Source organism: Misgurnus anguillicaudatus, chromosome 19 (assembly GCF_027580225.2).
Source record: "Misgurnus anguillicaudatus chromosome 19, ASM2758022v2, whole genome shotgun sequence".
Classification (NCBI taxonomy): domain Eukaryota; kingdom Metazoa; phylum Chordata; class Actinopteri; order Cypriniformes; family Cobitidae; genus Misgurnus; species Misgurnus anguillicaudatus.
The window spans coordinates 19,123,599-19,145,206 of record NC_073355.2 but is presented as its reverse complement, the minus strand read 5'-3'; the positions used below and the strand labels follow the sequence as shown (position 1 = coordinate 19,145,206).

The window sequence follows — 21,608 nt, the reverse complement described above, 5'->3', positions numbered from 1 at the left end:
CAGATTAAGAAAAATTATCTGATAGGGAAGCGCTAGCTTTGTGTGGATGTGGCCTTAATAACCAGAAAAGACTCAAGTCTTTACACTTTGGTTTTATTTTCCTTAAGCTGGAAGGCAGTGTCCACGGAGAAGCCCAGAATGTGGCTTTGGACACATGCACCAAAGAAGAAGCTCACTGGACCCTGCAGAGGTGTACCGGAGAGGTACATCTCCATTACAAGTGCAACTGTGATGGTGAGTCCAAAATTCTTTCAAGTGTTCAAGCTTTTAATATATAGACTGTAAAGAATTGAGCTTTGGTCTTTAAGCCTTTGGCTGTGTTTGAAACAATGTACTTTTCCTCTGTTTGTTGTGAAAGTATGCTTGAGAGTCTTATCTCCAAGCCTGAAGATATAACTCAGCTGAACTGCATGCAATACCGTACTTTCCAGACTATAAGCCACACCCGAGTATAAGCCGCATCATTCAAAAATGCGTCATTAAGACGAAATTACATATATAAGTCGCAGCGGACTATACTTCACATTTATTTAGAAAATTATTTCACAAAATCCAAGCCGAAGAACAGACATTTGATCTGGAAAGGCAAGTTATTCAACTAAACAATAGCAGACAGAACAGCAGGCTGAATAGATGTCTGTACGTTAAAGTAATATTATCAGTTATTTAAATGATGAACCATAGCATACAGAACTTACCTGGAAGGTTAAATAGGCTTAATTAACCGAACAAGCCAACTAGCATGAAGTTCGCATTACTGAATCCATTGAATTACATAAATACAGGAGTAGCATATGGCGGACTCTCGCAGCTGTAGACGGTAATGTTGTTTCTTGCCTCATAAATGTCAAAATTAATTCATACTGACTTAGAAGGCGCACCTGACTATAAGACGCAGCACCAGCCAAGTTATGAAAAAAAAACGCGGCTTATAGACTGAAAAATACGGTACTACACTACATAAACAGCTACGTACCTTTAAACAGCCCTTAAAAGTCTCAATGTAAAAAAAACTCTTGACTCCTGTGTTTAGGTGCTATATAAGGCCGAACTATTTTACGCATATGCGAGCGTCTGCATACAGTGTGTGTGATGCAGTTTTCGTTATCAGAAGAGTATGCGCGTACTGTATGCGCACGCCAGATTTTTGAAACACTGCATATAATGTATGCTTAAGCGCGCCTGCGTGTACAAGAGAATGTAGTATGTAGCCCAGGAGATCCATTGTATTTTGTCCCAATGCGCGTGTGTCATACATCTGTGTATACATTAATTATGTTTTGCAAGCCTGTGCGTTCAACCGTTCACGTCCGTGTCGGGTACAACTGTACTTAAGTAGGGAACAGATGGTCATTGTTTTGACCCCGTTTTGTCATTTCCAGGCTACAGACGGCTGCTAAAGGATATTGAAGATGGAGCGGTGGTGTCCGGAGACTCCTTTTACATACGTCTCAATCTGAACATCTCCAGTCAGTCGGACAACTGCTCTTTAAACGTACGGTGTGATGAGGTCCTCCATGTGTTGGATACCATGCACCAGGGCAAGTGCGAATGGCTGTGTGCTCGTGTAGATGCTTTCACCAACAAGGACCTGGAGAGAGGCACTATACCAAGCTACTCCAGGTGAGGACACTGAAAACAGATCATTATAAGCCCTTTTCACACCGAGATGCGTCTGGGATTTGTCTGGGATCGTTTGATTTTTGATAAATTACGGAATATGTGTGTGCATTTACACACATACCGTAAAGATCCCGTAAAGACACGTGGCATAATCAAAGTCCTGGACTTGGTAGGTTGTTTCCACAGCGTCTGAAGTTTGCTAATTATCTGTGATTTCTCTCTCAAGAAAACACGCGCATGCATTTTAGTTCATGATAAGATCATAAGGAGTGTGTGATGCACTGTTGTGTCATGCTGGTGAATGATCCCAGCTTTAGCGCGCATAGTGACGAGCTCCCTGATCTCTGCTTCAGTCCAATTTGCCGACATTCTTAAAGGCGGAGTCCACGATGTTTGAAAAACGCGTTGGAAAAGGAGACGGGCTGACTACCAAAACACACTTATAGCCAATAAAATCAAATCAAATGCATGGTTGCGTATGTGTGGGGCGGGTCTATCAACAGAAGGTCCAGATTCTATTGGGGTGGGGGCGTGTTTGTTTAGGTGATTTCAAATATCAACATTGGCTTTCAAACATCATGGACTCCGCCTTTAAAGTGAATGTTGATCTGCATTTAAATCCCTGTGTCAAAGAGCTCAACCATAACTTCTGGTTGCGATGACAAGCATGTCCTTACTATGGCATGACCCTTACGGCATTGTTTTTGCGTCTTGAATGCTTTCTGTGAATGAACAGTAGGTCCTCTTTAAGGGAGCGATCCCAGAACATTTACGGGACGTGTTATGGTTCACACATAAGCCTCTCTGCCAATTTTACCGAAATCTTCTGGGCCCAAAGTGCTGTGTGAATGGGGTTAAAGAGTCAGTGTTGTGAGTCAGCAACAAATGGACATCGCTTGTTGGTTTGGGAAAAACAGACTTGTCTGTTACTCATTGCAGATTTATTATTGCGTAGGTGAGCGTATGGGTGTTAATGTCTGTCGGCTTTAATGAGTGATGTAACAGTAAGTAAACTTTGCTGTCTCCTTTTCCCCAGAGCCCAGCAACTTCTCTTGGTGAAGATTCAAAAGGTGATGTGTCGTGGAGGTCGAGAGGAAATCGACACTCTGCGGGGGCTTCGGGTCAGTTTCTTAATTTAAGTAACTTCCCCATTTTTGGCTGGATTTGTAGCTATGTCAAAACTAAAAGACATGGAGATTAGTACTTAAATGTGCTATGTGTAGTATTTTTACATTATGTCCACTTATAATTTTAGTCAATGGTTCATGTGCTAAGACAGTCGCAATGTAGCTTTGTATAAAAAAATCCATTATCTTTGACCTTTTAACAGGCTATTATTAGTAAGACTAGTATATGTACATTAAATAATAATAGTAGTTGTTTCAGGGAAATTTAGGTTGGTGAATACTGAATACTCATTGATGGTTGGTCATACAGTGGGGTCCAAAAGGCTTAAGTCCTATAAACCTTTAAATAAATGTTTCAGGTATTACAATTTGAATTAAAAAAATTATAATCTAAATGAACAATGTTTCATTAAAGGAAAACACCACAGTTTTTCAATGTTTTACTGTGTTCTTGCCTCAACTTAGACGAATAAATACATACCTAGCCTTTACAATGCGTGCACTTAATCTTTGCACAGCGCGTCATAAATGTGTTAGCATTTAGCCTAGCCTCATTCATTCCTTAGGATCCAAACAAGGATGAATTTAGAAGCCAAAAAACACTTCCATGTTTTCTCTATTTAAAGACTGTTACATGAGTAGTAGTTACACGAGTAAGTATGGTGTCACAAAATAAAACGTGGCAAATTTTTTTAAGCAGATAAAAAATTAGAATTATATTGTATGGCGAAAGAGAACTTAGTTTGCAGCACTTTTCCACGGCACGCAGTAACATCATCACTCCTAACCACTCCCCCTTTCGCTTAAAGTGCTCATATTATGACTGCTTTTCCACAAGTTAAATAGGTGTATGAATTCCATAAAACATGTTTCAAAAGTTGTTTGCTCGAAATAGCTTGTAGGAAAAGATTGTTACCCATCTACAATAGCCTCTGTTTCACGGCAGTTCAGATTGTGCCGTTTTGAGCTAGTCATTACATATTTATGAGCTGCTGCTCCTTTGATCACGGCCCACTACTAACGTCATGTGCCCGTGCGCGTGCTCAGTGGTATCGTGAGCAGTACAGACCATACTGTGTTTTTTATATATTATTATTAATGGTTTATGTTGCCAACAGACAAATCAAGCAAAGAAGTATCACTAATAAGTACACTCCAGGAGAAGAAACTCGTGACACACAATGATTCCAGAGTAAATTGTGATGTAGCAGTCTCAACAATAAACTCGTTTTCCCTGGACAATGCTAACATATTCCCGTTATAAAACATTTTGAAATGCATTTTTTTCGCAAATGATAGAAATTTAGAACCGGCGTGGTGTGTATACTGCTTGTGGGCCGCGTGCTAATTGCGGGAGGTCTGGACCTTATCTTGGGAAAGTGATAGAGACTCGGGGGTATGTTAGCCTCGTCAGAAAAGCCGGGTCGGTAAGGCCCGGTCTCGGTAAGTTTGGCAAAACACTTTTAGTTTGGCAAAGCCCTATTACTTAGTTCATGTAGAATTGTAAGCTGTTCATTTTTTTTTTAACTTTCGAAACCACCCTGCAAACTATCTAGCCTGCAAAAAATATCTATATTGCCTAAATTCCTGTCTAAACAATATTATTCACATTACTATACATTTAAAAGGTATACTTTACGGGATTAGCATCAATGTATGGTCTCTGTTTTGAGATACAGATGCTCTAGCATCATAAATGTAGTTTGTGACAGATGACAACATGCAAAATATAACGTGACTTCTTACCTTTTGTGTTGATATAACGATCGCGAATCGAATCAAGTCGGTTTCAGATGGGTGAATAATCCATGAAAGTCCAAAAAAATCCAATGAAGTGACTGCTCTGTGCTCTCTAGCTACCTGGTGGGTGGAGACCTGCGAGTGGGGTGGTGGGCAGGAAAATTCAAACGGAATGTGACGAAACGGCTAGTTACGTCACAACGGCGCTGATTTTGAACTCGTGCAATTTGAGACTCAAGGCAGAGGACATTCAGAAACGTGTATCTCACTCAAAACAGCATGGATGGATTTTTTTCCAAGTTTGTATGCATGTGGTAGGATCAGAGACACAAATGAACACCCCAAAACCCAGAAAAAGTGAGTTTTTCATAATATGGGCACTTTAAAAAATCTGTCAATATTACTGCGCCCGAGGTCAAAGTGCTGCAAACTTAGTGCTCTTTCACCATAAAATATAGTTCTCATTTTTTATCCACGACTCCGCTGAGATTCTGCTCGCTTCCTATAATCATGTCACTACTACAGCAGTCCTGATTGGTTAACGCAGCGTGGAAATCTGCCAAAGTTCAGATTTTTCAACTGGCGCGTTTCCCACAGCAACGCTCGTTTCGCACGGAACAAGCCATCCGCGCTTAAAGCCGCAGGATGCCTATTCGTGTCTTTTCATTGACTTAACATGTAAATCACTCGTGCTTGCCGCCTCTACCGCGTCTGGTGTGAACCCTGCATACCAGTCTTTGGATCGGGAAAACATGGAAGTGTTTGGTGGCTTCTAAATTCATCCCTGTTTGGATCCTAAGTAATGAATAAAGCTAGGCTAAATGCTAACACATTCATGACGTGCTGTACAAAGATTAAGTGCACGCATTGAAAAAAGATGGGTATGTATTAATTAGTCTAAGTTTATGTAAGAACATAGTAAATTATTGAAAAACAGTGGTGTTTTACTTTAAAGGCCTGTCATTAAAGCAAATGGGAGAAATTCAAAATACAAAGATGTGGTTTGACTTCCTCTCGAACTTTTATGAGTATTCCGCATTTTAAATGTCAGACTACATCCTTGTATTGATCCCAAAAGAGACAAATTTTCATATGTTCCCTTATAATAAATAACTTTTTTTCTTTAAAACTGAACCCTCTCTAGCCTGAGGAACCCACACCATCTTCAGACCCCAAGTTTAGTCCACGGATGTCCAGGGCCGGCATCTTCATCTGTCAGATATTACAGGTAACACCCGAGTTTTTCACTCAGCCGCACTGCTGAGGTTTTGGAGCAGGTAGCACAGAAAAGAGTCCTGCTGAGATTAATGGAGATCCCTGGTGTCAGTTTGTCAGCAGGGCAGATAACAAGTATAAGAGGATGAACAGCAGTGAGCGTGTCCGCATTGTCAATGGAGGAAATCTATCATCGGTTTCCAGACCAGGTTTTGAAACGCTGAAGCCCGAGGGTAAGAATGTCCACCATGCTCTTTACTCATCTATTCTTGTGGTGGATGTCATAATAGTGCTCCTCATGACAATTGGTATTGCCGAAATACATTGGTGTTAAACTGCTCTTAAATGCTGACCGATGAGATGGTTTTGCTCTTTCAGACGCTTCTGACCCGGAGAGTGAATTAAATAAGAGCTTGAACCTGATACCGTATAGTCTTGTGACCCCACACCAATGTCAACGCAAAAGACCCGTCTTCTTCACGCCCAACGTTTTGGCTAAGACCATCGTCCAGAAGTTCCTCAATCTTGGAGGTGCTATGGAATTCAACATCTGCAAACCAGGTAAAACTCAATGAGGGGTGGACATTGTTAACAATGGGCGGCATATACAGTACAACTTCATGGTAACAGGATATTGTACATAAATCTCTGTTCCATGAGGTCAGTGATTATGTCACGGGTGGTTACCCACTCGTTCTCTTTTTCTTCGTTTTTTCGTTCACGCCATTACAGCATCTATGGATACATTCATGGTGAGAACTGGTATCTCCAATTCACCTAACTTGCATGTTGAGAACACATGGAGAACATGCAAACGGTCTCCGTTTAATCACAGGCTATATACTGAATGTAATATACATTTATAAAGTTTTTTTGGTCCCATTCGGTTGTTACAGATTAAACTTGATTTATTTACGGTGGGATGTGTGCAGGGCTGAGTTAAGGAACTGTGTTTGTATACAAATGTAACAATATGATTATCATAATGTTTGGTTCCTACTGTGTTCTGAATTTGTTTTAGCTGTCTGAAATTATACAAAGACAATTATTACACCACATTATCATACATCTTTTTGATACTTTGTCCTTTTGGTTACAGAATGTAGTTATTTTAATGAGTTGGGGTCATCCTCGCAAGTACCAAAAATGCTTAAAGAATCTGAAACTTGATTCTGACGTCAGCATTGTTTTCCTTGAAAGTCCTGGTTTCAAGCACTATTAATTTGTCTTCTTTCCAGACATTCTGACAAAAGATGAATTCCTCATAAAACAGAAGATAGAGCCCATCATTTATTCCAAAGAAAAACAAGCAGCCACATATGAATGCATCACCCCAGAAAACATTGAAGCGGTGGCTTTCAAGGTACAGTAATAAATGTGCTTTTCAAAAAAATTTAATAATGGCTAAATTTTGTTTTTGCCTTTAAGTGCTGTCATTTCTTCTGCTTACTCAAGAAGGTTGTCAGATTTTTATGTATTTGCTGCTATGCCAAGAAGTATCAGACCTCATGCAGAAGTGCTTTCTCTTGGAAGGAGCTTAACCCTTTCTTTGCAAGGCCGCCCTCTCACTATTGTTAAACCTGGTTTAAGATCCAATTTAAATCATGTTTTACAGCTGGATTAAGCAATATTTTACACATTTGATATAAAACAAATATGTGCGAAATATAAGTAATCCAGGATTAAAGGGCACAATCTATGCAAAATCCACTTTTACAAAGTGTTCGGACATAAATGTTTGTTGGCAGTGTGCAAACACAACCATCCTACAATGAAAAAAATCCAGCCACAAAGCAGTCTCATTAACATTGTTAATGTTATGTCACACTAGGGTTGTGCCTATAGACGATAGTATCGTGTATCGACGATCGTCAGACATATCGCCAATTGCATGACGATAGGTGGCGATGGGTATTATTATTTTCATCATAGTTTCACATTAACATGAGCATTGCATGGTTTTTCTCGCATGAGAGGATTTGTGGATTTCTCTTTGCGCAAGAGAGCTTGTAACGCACACAGATTCCTTCTCGCATGAACCTGGACTTATAGCGCGCATCTTGGACTCTTGCTCAGACCTGAATGCGCGCAGCATGGACTTCTTCTGTAATGTGCATGATTCGGACTCTTCCTCGCACATGAGCTTGTAATACGTGCGCCTCTGACATTTTTTATGTACTAGAGAGGTTGTTAGCACAGAGGGTTAAAACCAGCGAATGTTTTGTTCCCGCTCCCTGGTACACAGGAAATTTTAGAGCGCATGGGCTTTTCTGCGCTTGGATTAATGGCATCAGTTTTACTGTGGGTTCACATCAGCCGCGTTTGAGGCGTCAAATTCGCATCTAGTTTGCCACTTCATTCGCACGTGAAAGCCGCACGTGAAATTCTAGTCATCGAGACATTCACGCGGAAATTCACCTCATGGGAGGGGCGTCTGCGACTCCGCTCTCTTTCTGTAATCACGTCACTACTAGAGCAAGCCCCTGATTAGTTAATGTGGCATCTTTTTTCGCCAAAGTTCACATTTTTCAACTCGCACGTTTCCCGCGGCAACGCTCAAGTCGCGCCATATGCGCAAACTAGATGCGCAAATGAGGCGGAATCACGTCTACCGCACCACGCTAAACACCTCATTCACCTCCAGACGTCTTCACATTGACTTAACATTGAAATCACTCGCGCTTGATGCCTCTACCGCGGCTGGTGTAAACGTAGCATTAAAAAGGTTGCGGTTGAGGTCAGTGTTGCCCTTGCTTCTTTTTTGTCCATCAATCAATTGCCTTGTCATAAATTAGTAAAAAATGAACAAACAAATAAATAAATGAGTAAACTACTGCCCGCCACCTGATACTATCGTGTATCGGCGATCTCACAGGTTGACGTACGAAAAATGAAGGAGGAGTTACTACTGCGGGCGAAGCGGGTACGAGTCATGCAACACTATACAACACTGTTTAACTTATGATTCATGTTCGTGTCATTTATATAATATGCACGCGCCTATTTTCGCATGCAACTCATGACCCGGTTGGGACTTTTCAATGAAACTCATGGCACCAAACACACACGCAAAACTCTGCTGATACCCCGGATAATAAACTATATCCATTGTTTCCATAAGGCTGGCTTTCTTCTCCTTACATCCCAAAACACACTTCTTCTTTTGTGCCATTGTTGAGTTTTGAAATTAAACAAAGCTGTCGCGTGATGTGATGTTTGTAAGTTTTACCGTCTCCCGCTGATTGACGGGTGGGCGGGGTTTTCCGTGGGAAGTGCCCATATAAAGAAGTGATACGTATAGAAACCCCTGAAACGTCAGCTGGACTATTAATCGAAAAAGAATTTCCGAACCTTGTACGAACCCTGGCGAAGGGCATTCGGCACAGAAAAACTCTAACACGCCCAACTGCTTTTTTGACACTTTGCCTACATTTAGCATGAGGAAACTACTCTTAAACTGTGTTAATAAGTCAGAATGCATGAAATACCATTAAACCACCCCTTTAAGTTAACCAACACCATGAGTTAAAAAGTTAATCGCTGACGCAGTATAGTCTTGGCTCTCCTGATGTTAGATTAATTTAGATTTTCCATACTGCCTCAGGCTGGTTTTTATCTGGTGGGCTAACAAGCCACGCTGTTCACCAACACTTTATATATATAAATATATAATGTCAGTGACTAGCATTGTCATCATGGTGAGCAGAAGTTTCATCAGTTGCACTCAATACAAACTCTAATTCACAAAGACCTACTCCCATTCTCTCCCCTAAGAAAGGATCCTCTTCTTTATGCATACAGTAGACAGGAAGCGAATTCAAATGTAAGAATTGTCCTTGTCTGACAGGGTGAAAAAGAGCTCAGTAAAGTCTGTTGCGTAACTGAAACGGGAACTTGCAGCAGCGGGTAGGAGACAGACAGACAGCTGCTGTTGCCTAATGGTGGATGTGGATAGAGTCTGACTGTTGGGGTTTTATCAAGTGGTTAAACTTGACGGTGGTTATCTTTTTCTTTTAATTATAAGATGAGTCTAATTTTCCATCGCAAATCTTACACATTTAAGAGGTTTCCTGTAAGATGCCTCACTGGATTCATTCTTAACATCACAAGCAGGTTGAAATTGTAATGAAAATGTAACTCTCATGCACTTGAAACGTGTTACTTAAAAATAATAAACCATTTCCATGTTTGTTTTTTTTAGGAGAAATCTCATTTATGTTAATGTTGTGTGTATGTTTTAGAATAAGCACTGTTTATTGGAAGCTGATCTGAGCTGCGTGAAAGACCTGCTGAGAAGAGAAATCTACCCCATTGTGATCTTCATTAAAATCTGTGAAAAGAACATCAAAAAATTAAGGCAAGCAGTCATTCATCCTGCAAAGAAATCTTAAATGCATGTTTAATCTTACAAATAAAATTAAGTAAGGCACCCTTTCTTTAATATGTTTAGAATTTATGACCCTGCCTGTGAAATCCAGACTAAAGTATCATAATCTGAAATTAGTCAAGTTTGATTTCAATCTTTGACATAACCTTACTTAGTCAATATTAAACATATCAAGATGACTAAAAATGAAAAAGTTCTCAGACCCACACTCTCAGAAAAGTAGTCAACAAATGCTCCAAATGCTGTCACTGGAGCAGTACCCTTTAAAAGTCCTAATATGTACTATTTATGTACAGATATGTAAACATCAGGCATCAACATGTACCTCTGAGGTATTAATATATACTTTTTAAGGTGCAAAAGTGTACTTTTTGAAAGGGTACCGCCCCAGTGACCACTTGGTCTGGTTTATACTAGATATCAAGGTTTTATTTTTCACAGAATGTTCTTGACATTATATAGAATGATTTTAGGTAGAAAACAATAAATCACAAAAATTACTTTTATTTTATTATAATATTTTAACTCTTTCCTCACCATTGATCAGGGTTCCCACGGATCCTTAAAATCCTTGAAAGTTTGTGAATCTGGGGAGAAACTTTAATGTGTTTGAAAACATACATACATAGATACAGGTCACTGAAAGTGCTGAACATTTTCTGATAAAAAATCCATATTATCCAGGATAATATAATAAAAATTCTAGACTTTTAAGCACACATGCTAAACTGTTTGCTTTAAATGCTTATATCTTCTGTATGCGAATGTTGATTCATACCAAAATGCTTTTTTGCATAGTTGTGTTTGACACATGAAAATGTCTCGGGTTACGTATGTAACTGTTGTTCCCTGAGAAGGGAACGAGACGCTGCGTCTCCCTTGCCATACTTCCTGCGTCCCTGTAACGCCGTCTTTAGCAATATTTCAGATAGTGATATACTTCCTGGTTCCCGCATCACCCTGTCTTTGCCATTAAGCCTCACCATTGGTTGAGTTTAATATACACATTCAGACACACTTACCCCTGGAGGCGTCCCCAAAGAGTCACCGCAGTGACGCAGCACAAGTTCCCTCGAAAGGGAACTGTAACAATGTATCTTAAAAGGTAACACAATGTAACCTTGCTCTCACTTGAAATGTCCCCCCACATTTAGTCCTCAAATTTGAGGGTATTGGACCTGGAAAGTCCTTAAAAGGTCCTTGAATTTAAAGTTAACTAAGGTGTGGGAACCCCGATTGATGAGTTATCTCATGAATTAAGAGATAACGCTTCCCTGCCGAGTTTTTACGTCAATCCATATTTCCGCTACTATCCACTAGGTGGTGATCTTACCCAACTTATAAAACACTAAAGCATCCACTGATCCTGAAATATTTTCAGCTTTTTGTTCAAAATTTTGTATTTTTGAAGAAACCTTACCCATATTTGAAAACTGATTAAAAAAAAGAAAAAATGAAAACTTTTTAATTTAATATATTGTATGTTTATATATTTAAAGACATTTTTTAGGCATTAAACTTTTGTGAAAATCATAAAAAATGCTGTCCCTGGCTGGCAACTTTTTTTAATCTCTGGCGTGGAAAGAGTTAATATTTGCTTTTCTTCAAACAGAAGGCTGCCACTGAGAGTGGACTCTGAGGAGGAGTTTTTGAAGATGTGCCGCTCCAAAGAGAAAGAGCTGGAGCCTCTACCTTGTTTGTATGCCACCGTGGAGCCGGACTCCTGGAGTAGTGTGGAGGATCTTCTTAAGATCATTAAGGACAAGATTTTTGAGGAGCAAAAGAAGATTGTCTGGGTCGAACAGGATCTGCTCTAGGTGGGCTGTTGTAAACAAATGGGAAGCACAGGATAGGGATCCACCCGTGATAACAGTGCGAGGGGTTTATGTTGTGTCTGCACACCGAAACACGGTCTGGTTCCAGCTCTGGGTAGATCTATCCAACACAGGAACAGGAAGTGACTCTGTCAAAAGACGCAGATGGGCTGGGTGTGTACAAAACAAATTATATAACGCATGAAGAAGGAATTGTGTCATATGATGCCCCTGAGAAATATATAGTAAGGAGTTCTTACTTCTCTTTAAACAAAGCCTTTGTGACTAAAACAAACTTCGCACTGCCAACTGCATTTTGCTTTTAAACACAAATTTATGTGAATGACTGTAAATGCTTTTAGGGTTGCAATATACAGTATCCACAGTAAATATTTGAAGTATATATTTGATTACTTTATTATTTCCGAAAATTCTTACGTCTATATTTATTTTAATATAAACCCACCGTATGTTGTTAGGAATGTGTTCGTTGAATGTGACTGTTAGCCTTCAAGTGTGTCGGTTTCCGCTGCTACCTACCTGCTTGCCAAGGTTTTAAATGCTGCATGCTGTAGTTCAATGGCATTAAATTTGTTTCATTGTTTTTACATTTAAGCTTACGACTGTAGCTTCATCTTCTCTAGATGTTATCATAGAAATGAGGAGTTCAGATGCAACGGCCTCTAAGGGCGTCTTGACATGTTTTCTTGTAAGTTAGCATTTTTATCAGGCTCTTATGTTTAGGTTCAGTAATTTCACTTTAATGTCGATTAAAAAGTTATCAGTAACTGAAATGTTTTATTTTCACAAATGTCAATTCATTGTCTTTCGCTGCAAAACCCTCTAAGTGCATCCAAGCTCCACATCTAAAAAATAATCCACTTCTTTTGACAAAACATAGTAAACTGTTTCAAAATCACTAAAGATTGCAATGATTGTAAAAATTAAGAAACTAATTCACACATAAGGATGCGCTGTTATGCATGTGGCTGCCACATTTGGGTTGTGTTCGTGTCCAAATACTCACAAGGGACCCAAGTTTGACTCTAAAGGGGGTCGCACACCGGACGAGAAGCGAGCGTCGTGCCATGAATTTAAATACAAAACATATTATTTTCTATGAATGTACGCACATCGGCGGTAGCTGTCCGCTGTGACTCAGGACGCTGCTCAAATCCCTGTCGCGCCACTCACATAGTTTAACATTAAATAACATCATATTTGTCCCAAATCATTAGCGATTAACATTGGCTGCTAACGTATATTTTGTTTTTTGAAGTAGACGCTATCTGACTAAGCTCTTGCTATCTAATGTGCACTTCTGGTGTACGATACCTCCAAGTTGTCCTAGATGCGACGTGGCACTGCACATGTCGTCCGGTGTGCGACCCCCTTAAGGGGTGGTTTCCAGGACAGGGCTTAGATAAATACAGGACTAGGCATTAGCTATTACAAAAAACAATACTGGTTTGCATCTTGAGACAAAACATTGGCACTGATATATGTTAAGATATGTCTGTACAAGGTGTTTTTAAAGTAAAGCTGCTAAAACATTCATTTTAGTCTGGGACTAGGATAAACCCTGTCTGGGGAACCCTCCCTAAATCATTCATCTTACGTGCACATAGAGGAATTTGCTGAAAAATCAATGTGACGTTAAGCGGATTCTGCGTATTAGTATTTCTGAATGGTCCGAGGTCAGAATTAAACAGATTTAAAGCAAAGATGTTTGTTTGAAAAGACATTTCACTTTTTTTTTGAAAATATGCTAATTTTTCCAGCTCCCCTGGAGTTAAACATTTGATTTTTGCCATTTTGGAGTCCATTCAGCTAATCTCTGGGTCTGGCGCTGGCACTTTTGGCGTGGCTTGGCACAGTCCATTGAATCTGATTGGACCATTAGCATCGCACAAAAAAAATAACCAAAGAGTTTTGATATTTATCCTATTTAAAACTTGACTCTTCTGTAGTTACATCGTGTACTAAGATCGATGGAAAATTAAAAGTTGAGATTTTCTAGGCAGATATGCTAGGAACTATACTCTCATTCTGGCGTAATAATCAAGGACTTTGCTGCCGTAACATGGCCGTAGTGATATTACGCACTGCTCGAAAATAGTCCCCTTGGTTACTATCAATAGTTATTTTTTAGCGCAATGCTAATGGTCTAATCGGGTTCAATGGATTGTGCTGAGCTGTGCTGGAAGTGCTGGCGCCAGATCTGGAGATCGACTGAATGGATTCCAAAATGGTGGGAATCGGGTGTTTAACTCTAGGGGAGCTGGAAAATGAGCATATTTTCAAAAAAAGTGGAGTGTCCCTTTAGCATATAATACGTGTCGAGGGCATTCTGTAAATATCATTATTTCAATTTTAACGCAGACGGCGGTTAGCTGCTCTTGCATCTGTGCTCCTCAAATGATGTCTTTGTATAAGAGTTGTTTCTGTCATTTCTGATGTATAGCCAAAATCCAAACACCCTCTGTACAGATGACTGCTTGCCATCCAAACATTTCATAGTTTATGGGTAGTTTAAAATAGTTTTAGATAAAGTATAGCATGCCATACTGCAGTACACTGCTGTCAGTGATTGACGTGTCATGGAAACTACCATCCCACCCTTCTGGTCTCTGTGATTTAAACATACAGTAGACAAATGTATATAATATATTTATTGTTTAGGTTGATGCTTTTGACAGGGTCAGTTTTTGTACCAAACTCTGGATTTAACTACTAAGTATGTAGGCGGCATTTTTTATTGATCCCTAGAATATACATATTTGTAAATGTGTAATTATTCATGTCAGTGCCTTACATACATCAAATCCTCCAAATGAAAAATATACGCAACTTTTTTTACTTTGTTTTGTTTATATGTAAGTTATATACTGTAAACACAGGAAGGTATTTGATGTAGCCGACACAACAGTGCATGATGTGTTTTTTATATAATAAATGACTCTGAGCTGCAACGTTTATGTTCTCTGTGATGGTTCTCTATGTGCCGTGGTTAAAACTATAAGCACATTTTTTGCTGTAATTCTTTGAGAAAATTGAAAAAATTGTGCCTTAGAGAGAAGGTGACACATTTTTGCTGTTGAAATGAAAACTGAAACACAGCAAAAAGACTTGAAATGTGGAGAAATCCTGGACAGAGTGTGTCATGAGCAGCAGCGGAAATTTCAGTTGCTGTCTGACAGCAGACGTCTTTATGTGGTGGTGATAGCGGTTCTTCTCAGAGCAGCGTCACTTGCAGACAACAACTCTTGACAGTAAACCAACTTTCCACTGTGATTGTAAATACCATTTAAGACGCTCTCGTATCGTTCTCAGTTTACTAAAACAAGTAAACATTTAATGTCATGCATTTCAGACGAGACCGTAGGTTGAATCAGGGTGCAGTGAGACCGGTTTTGTTAATGAATTTAAAAAAGTGTCAATTTTTTTTTTGTTTTGCAGAACTAAATCCCCTGTTTTATTTGTTTAAGTCATTTTATTGTTTACCGCTTTTAAGATCACTGCCTGCAAGGGTATAAGGGGAAGTAAGATATGAGAATATAATTTGCACATCAATGCAAATGCATTATGCTTAAAATGTCTTGAGCAAACAGTTCTGGTTTCTGTATAGGCCTCCCTACTGTCAATGCATAATAGTGTTGTGACCTATGTGCTTTAAAGATAAGGTTATGTAAATACATAAACAAATTATTTGGATTTGTTATCATCATATAGCTTTTTAAAACCACAATGTGACATCCAGTCCACAAAACAAGCATTACAAAGACGCTCTGCTACCCTCCACAGTATTGTATTTTTTTATGCATTTCTTATACGGCTTACAGTTTCTTATATCGCTACAGGAAGTTGCTCACATCTCTTCACTGTACAGATGGTTACCGATCTGTTAAATAGGGCGGTCTTTGCATCCATCAGTTAAATCTGTAAATGGCGCTGAAGCCGAAATGTGACCCTAGACCACAAAACCAGTCATAAGGTTATCCTTTTTTTGAAATTGAAGTTTATACATTATCTGCAAGTTGAATAAATAAGCTTCTCATTGTTGATCAGTGTTGATCAGTGTTGGGTGTAACTAGTTACTAAGTAATTACTTACTGTAATTTCCCTTGAAAAAGAAAAGTAAGGGATTACTCTTATTTTTCTTGTAATCGAATTACAGTTACTTCTGATGTAACTAAATTCTGCGTATGGACTGTAGAACAATTCTGTATCCTATAATACGATAGTGGATTTAACATGGTTTTAGTGTACAATTCTCACTATTAACTGGTTGATTATTAGCATTAATATTAATGAGATGTTGGCTGTTTATTTATACTTAATAGCACATATTTATGCCTGATTCTGCAAAACCTTATTCTACATCCTTAACCCCCCCATTTCTACCAATACTTAAAATTAACAACTTCGTTAGTATTAATAAATAGTAGTTGGAGTATATTGAGGCAAAATTAATTAATAGTTAGTTAATAGAGAGAATTGGACCATAAAGTGGGACAAGAATAATTGATGTACTTTTATATATTATTTCTTTGAGCCATTTCAACGCTGTAAAACAGTTCACTTAACTCAAATCATTTAAGTAAACTGGTTGCATTAGGGCATTTAAGTTTTAAAACACATACATGTAAGTACTGTGAACTTGACTCATGTGAAATTATGCACTTATATTTAAGTAGTGTGAACTTAAATATAAGTGCATAACTGCATATGACTCGATTTGTTTAAGTTCACAGTACTGAAATGTATGTGTTTTAAAACTAATGCAACCGGTTTAGTTAAATGGTTTGAGTTGAGTTAACGTTTTACAGTGAAGCCTATTGTTGTATCATGTACTGAATAGGATTTAGAAAGTAATTAGTAATAAGTAATTAAATACTTTCTGGAGAGAGTAATTTGTAACTGATTCAAGATGTAATTAGGAACTAGTAATTAATTACTTTTTTTAAAAACTTACCCAACACTGGTTAGGATATAGGAACGATATTTGACTGAGATATTTGAAAATCTGAAACGTGATGGTGCAAAAAAATCTAAATATTGAGGAAATAGCCTTTTAAAGTTGTCCAAATAAAGTCCTTAGCAACTGCATCTACTCACAAAAATATTTTTTTTATACACTGTAAAATGTAATAGCTGAGCTTACTAAAAAGATTAAGTAAACTTAACTTATTTAATTAAGTTTGTTAACCTTACTTAGTTTAACTAAGTAATCCCAACTTTTTTCTATGCAAACTCAAGTCAACTTGATTAAACTTAACAGATTAATTTAGCTCAACTTAAAATTTCAAGTATTTTCAAAAAGGATGACTGCACAGTAGGTGGCAGTAATGCTCCCAAGGAGTAAGTGGTGGCTTAACTGAGTGGTTAACTGAAGAAGACGACAACAGCACATGGTCAGATGAGAGCATGAGGAGGTAAGTGTGTGCTTATATATCATTTTTATTTTTTATTTGCTACGTTTTTATCGCAACATTATAATCACAGTTTGTAAACAGTAATATTTTGTCGGTAATAATAAAACTGATGCATGCTATTTGATCACAATTAGCAACTCAACAACTGCTAATCATGTATGTTTAAAGATAAACATTTTCGTTCAACAGACATAAGTAACTAATATGCAGAGGTAGATTGAGTACAAATGTAATTATATAAAAAGTTATAGTTAAAGTTAAGCCTTATAGTAATAACTGCTTGAGTAAAAGTAAAAGTATGCAATGGAAAAACTGCTTAATTAGTGAGTTTATAATTTGTGTTGGTGTGGTTTATAATAATAAACTACATGAAAATGCTTAGAACTGCTTATAAAAGGTAAAATAGCACATTTAAAGTAGGTGCTTTCAACTCAAGTCAATGTAATGCAGTAAGCATGTTTCTACCCACCTCTGGAGAAAAAACATTAATAATTTCATACCTTAAAATGCCAAGTTATTTTAAATAAGAGATGTGCTGTATAAAACGTTTAAAGTTTATAGAGTGAATGCTAAAAATGTTGTTATTACAATTGCTTATTAGTATCTATCAATCAATATACTATGTTAATTGTATATTATTATTATTTAGAAGGAGCTTGTTTCTTTGAAGAGAGTGCATACCCTTCATGGAAAGTCAGGTAATTAACACACATTTTATTTAGGGCATGTAAAAACGTTTTAAATCTTGATATGTTGTTTCTTTTGTTATCCTTCTTTCATATAGTAACGTTACTGTGGAGTACAACCAAGTCGCAAGCAAAAACTTCAAGCAAGAATTGTTCTCATCCCTTGCTAAACACGGTTTTAGAAGATTTTGAATGAAAGAAAAGTTTAAAAGCTCTCTTCAGTATCTAATAGTAAGTATTTTTGTTTGTTTGTTTTAAATAGTTTAAGTCCATTTGCTAACTTTTATGTAATCTGTTCTGACTGTTGATCTCAATGTTTTATGTATTATTTGTCAGAACATCACTGATGTCACTGCTCGGTGGACGGTTGTTCTCCGTGGTCTTGCTATCCTTCTTGCAGAAGACACTACAGACTTCCTGAAAACAAACATGGTTAGTATTCTTCTCGTTTAATCAATATGAGATGTCCTAATTTTTGTGTTAGCATTTAATTAGCATTATTAAAGAAATAATGTGTAAATAGAAGATAATTAAAGGCACCAAGGCACATCCTTTTGTCCCACAATTCTATGCGTGAGCATGCTCAGGATTGGTCGAGCCTGGTTGAGTTCGATAAAATAAAATGGTGGGCAAGAAAGCAACTGAGCACACATTTAGTGTAAATAAAGTAATATTTTCACTTTTGGTTGCATTTCTAGCGAGAAATTTGTATTGTAGTTTTGAACTCTTTCCCCGCCATTGAGTTATTCCGTCAATTAAGAGAATCAATAACTTCTGATAAATGCTGTGAATAAATGAAAACATAATTTATTTGCCAGGTAAAGGTTTTATGCCAATTACATAACCAATTCAAAAATTATAAAGAAAGCAAAAAATCAAATATTTAAAGATCAATCTGAGATGTATACCTGACAGTAGCGAAATACATCAACATGACACTATGGGTTTTGGTTTATCGCATTATGAGTGAACAAAGCTTAATACAGGTGTTAACAGTGTGTAAATCATTTTGAGCTGTCCACTTTCGACTACATTCAGATGTATTCAAAACAGTTTAGAACCGCTTAAACACGTTGTAACCCGTATGCTGGAAATAATTTTGACAGGTACAGTTTAATAATACACAAAATTAAATCAAATGTCTTTTAATAACATATAATGTTATAGTTACAAATGATTAAACCAAATAGTGTGTTTGTGACATTTGAACGTCTTGTCTTAAAACTGAAAATAAACAGGTTTTCCTGTATTTGTTAAAAATAAGCTAATAAAATAGTTCAAATAAATATTTAATGTTGCTTACCTTGAGTAAAATAGCCACATAATAAGTGGGATAATGCACAGACAGCAGGTTGTTATCATGAAATAAGCCCCTTCAGTTTGATACAAGACCCTCTGCTTGACACAGAGTCCTAATCACACTGTTGGGGATTATTTCTGCAAAAACAACCTGCTGCCTATACAATATACCTTACTTATAGAAGAGTTTTCTAACAAGATATTATTATTTAATATGTTCCAAGGATGTTTTTGCACCACTAGGAAAGAAGCTTCTGCTGAAAGGTCCAAATTATTATTGGCAATTCCAACTGAAGCACTGTTACAAAGTGTCACTTCAAAAACTAGTAACATCACCTTGAACAGTTTAAATTTTTAAATGACACATCCACTTTGCATTTGTATTATGAGAATGTATATTAATATTGCGTTTCTATCTTATTAGGACTGTGATGGTGACCCACCTCAACTATCAATAGGAATTCTCAGTCTGGTGCCGGAGGACAGACACATTTCTCCACATGGTTTACAACAATTATTTGGTAGGGTGTCACAGCCATGGATGGACTTGAGAAAGTATCACATGCCATGTGTTTAGTTTTTGGACTGATCGTTGTTTTAAATATGGAGTACCTCTTCACAGCTTATTTTGAGTTGATTCACAGGGTTTTTCTTTCCCTGGGAAACAAATCACTAAAGTCAAAACTGCCATCACTACAAAACATACTAATGTAAAGTAGTGTGTGTTTTGTGTGAAACAAGTCCGTGTTACTGTAGATCTGTTGCATTTTGGGGTTTTTATTTTTCGTCAACCTGGATACAAGTTCCAGAAAAACTCAACTTTAATTGCTGCAAAACTTTGATGTTTTAGTTAAGCTGTATTTTGCGTGTTTCTGATGGCAGAAACAAGACTGTTACTGTAGGTCTGTTGATGCAATTTGTAATTTTTTTACAAGTCACATGCCAACCTGGATACAAAACCAAAACTACAGTCACTAAAAAAAACTAGTTTTGAATTTGTTTGTCAAGGTGTGTTCATTGTGTTTGTAATAACAGAAACAAGACTGTCTTAGGTCTATTGTTGCATTTTGGGTATCCAGATTGATGGGTGACTGAACACTGTGTGTGTGTGTGTGTGTGCGCGCGCGTGCGTGCGTGCGTGCGTGCATGCGTGCGACAAAAATGTTTTACTTTGTACACTGTTAACATGTTTAAAATAAATGTTTTAACCTCATTTTGTTGCTTTTTGGCTTTACTCATTTTTGTTAGTTCAGCTTACTTACAAATGTAAGGCAATCAGTTTCCTTATATTTACAAGTAAAGTGAACAATAAAAAGAAGTTATCTCAACTAATGGTTTTAAGTAAAGAGTACTTAACTTTACTTGATTCATAAGTTTAGTCTACTTGTACTGTTAAGTTTTGACAACTTAAAATCAATACTCTACCTTACTTGATGAATAAGTTTAGGCTACAAATAGTATAAAGTTTTGCCAACTTAAAAGCAATACACTAACTTACTTAAAATTATGAGGCAATCAGTTTCCTCACTTTTTTAAGTAAACTCAACTTATTACATTTTACAGTGTATTTACTGTGGAAAATTAAAACATATCTTCATGGAAGATAATCTTTACATAATATCGCAAACTGTTTTGTGCTTCTTAACACTGGTTTTGTGGTCACAAATGTCATCTGATTGACTGAATGTGTCTGTAACAGAGATCTGAACCTTAGACCGTCTTTATCTCGCTGAATGGTACCGTTTCCTAATTCACCCACGACTCGTCCTTTGTTCTGAGAAGCTTAAGGATTTAAGCTTCTCTTCTGGCTGTTTACCAGGGCGCAGATGAATTTGTTTTCCGCACGGTTAAATACGTCTCCAAACGTGTAGAAAACTTTGTTTTCTTTGTTACAGTTGTTCACAAAAACACATTTTCAAGATCATTGCTTTGATTAGAAAACCTTTGCTCATCAACTGCACCCTTGGAAGGTGTTTAATGTGTTTTGGGGACTCGGGGAGACAGTAACAGACATTTCAGATTAAATGAGCTCATCACAACGAATGGCCCATCAACAGCGTGCAGCTTTGTTGCGTTAACATTACCAGTTTTGAATGAATACTTTTATTAAAATGTTAAAATACAATTGTACGGCTTGTATAGCTTGTTCACCCACGGGTTGTTTGCTAGGTTGTTTTTATTCTCTGACATTGAACTCTGGGTTAATTTAACACTGATGGTTAGGTTCATCCCTTTTTGACCCAACACCCAGCTTGTGGATTGTAACATACTTTTTTTATTGT

General features: G+C 37.5%; 1 protein-coding gene and 1 long non-coding RNA gene across 2 annotated transcripts in view; both read left to right on the top strand.

Moving 5' to 3' along the window:
- card11 (caspase recruitment domain family, member 11) overlaps nucleotides 1-14,882 on the top strand; it is a 41,057-nt gene extending 26,175 nt beyond the window's left edge. The window contains exons 16-24 of the mRNA XM_073857056.1: nucleotides 111-234; nucleotides 1,383-1,623; nucleotides 2,660-2,744; nucleotides 5,635-5,718; nucleotides 5,818-5,938; nucleotides 6,084-6,266; nucleotides 6,944-7,068; nucleotides 9,947-10,062; nucleotides 11,705-14,882. Coding sequence (XP_073713157.1) covers nucleotides 111-234; nucleotides 1,383-1,623; nucleotides 2,660-2,744; nucleotides 5,635-5,718; nucleotides 5,818-5,938; nucleotides 6,084-6,266; nucleotides 6,944-7,068; nucleotides 9,947-10,062; nucleotides 11,705-11,909 — 1,284 coding nt within the window. The 3' untranslated portion in view covers nucleotides 11,910-14,882. The remainder of the gene's footprint in view (nucleotides 1-110; nucleotides 235-1,382; nucleotides 1,624-2,659; nucleotides 2,745-5,634; nucleotides 5,719-5,817; nucleotides 5,939-6,083; nucleotides 6,267-6,943; nucleotides 7,069-9,946; nucleotides 10,063-11,704) is intronic.
- Nucleotides 14,883-17,037: 2,155 nt separating this feature from the next.
- LOC129447144 (uncharacterized) lies at nucleotides 17,038-20,890 on the top strand. Its single transcript, XR_012359178.1, has 5 exons — nucleotides 17,038-17,341; nucleotides 17,991-18,039; nucleotides 18,126-18,258; nucleotides 18,364-18,459; nucleotides 19,751-20,890. It is a non-coding gene; the product is annotated as an uncharacterized lncRNA (long non-coding RNA).
- Nucleotides 20,891-21,608: the final 718 nt, after the last annotated feature.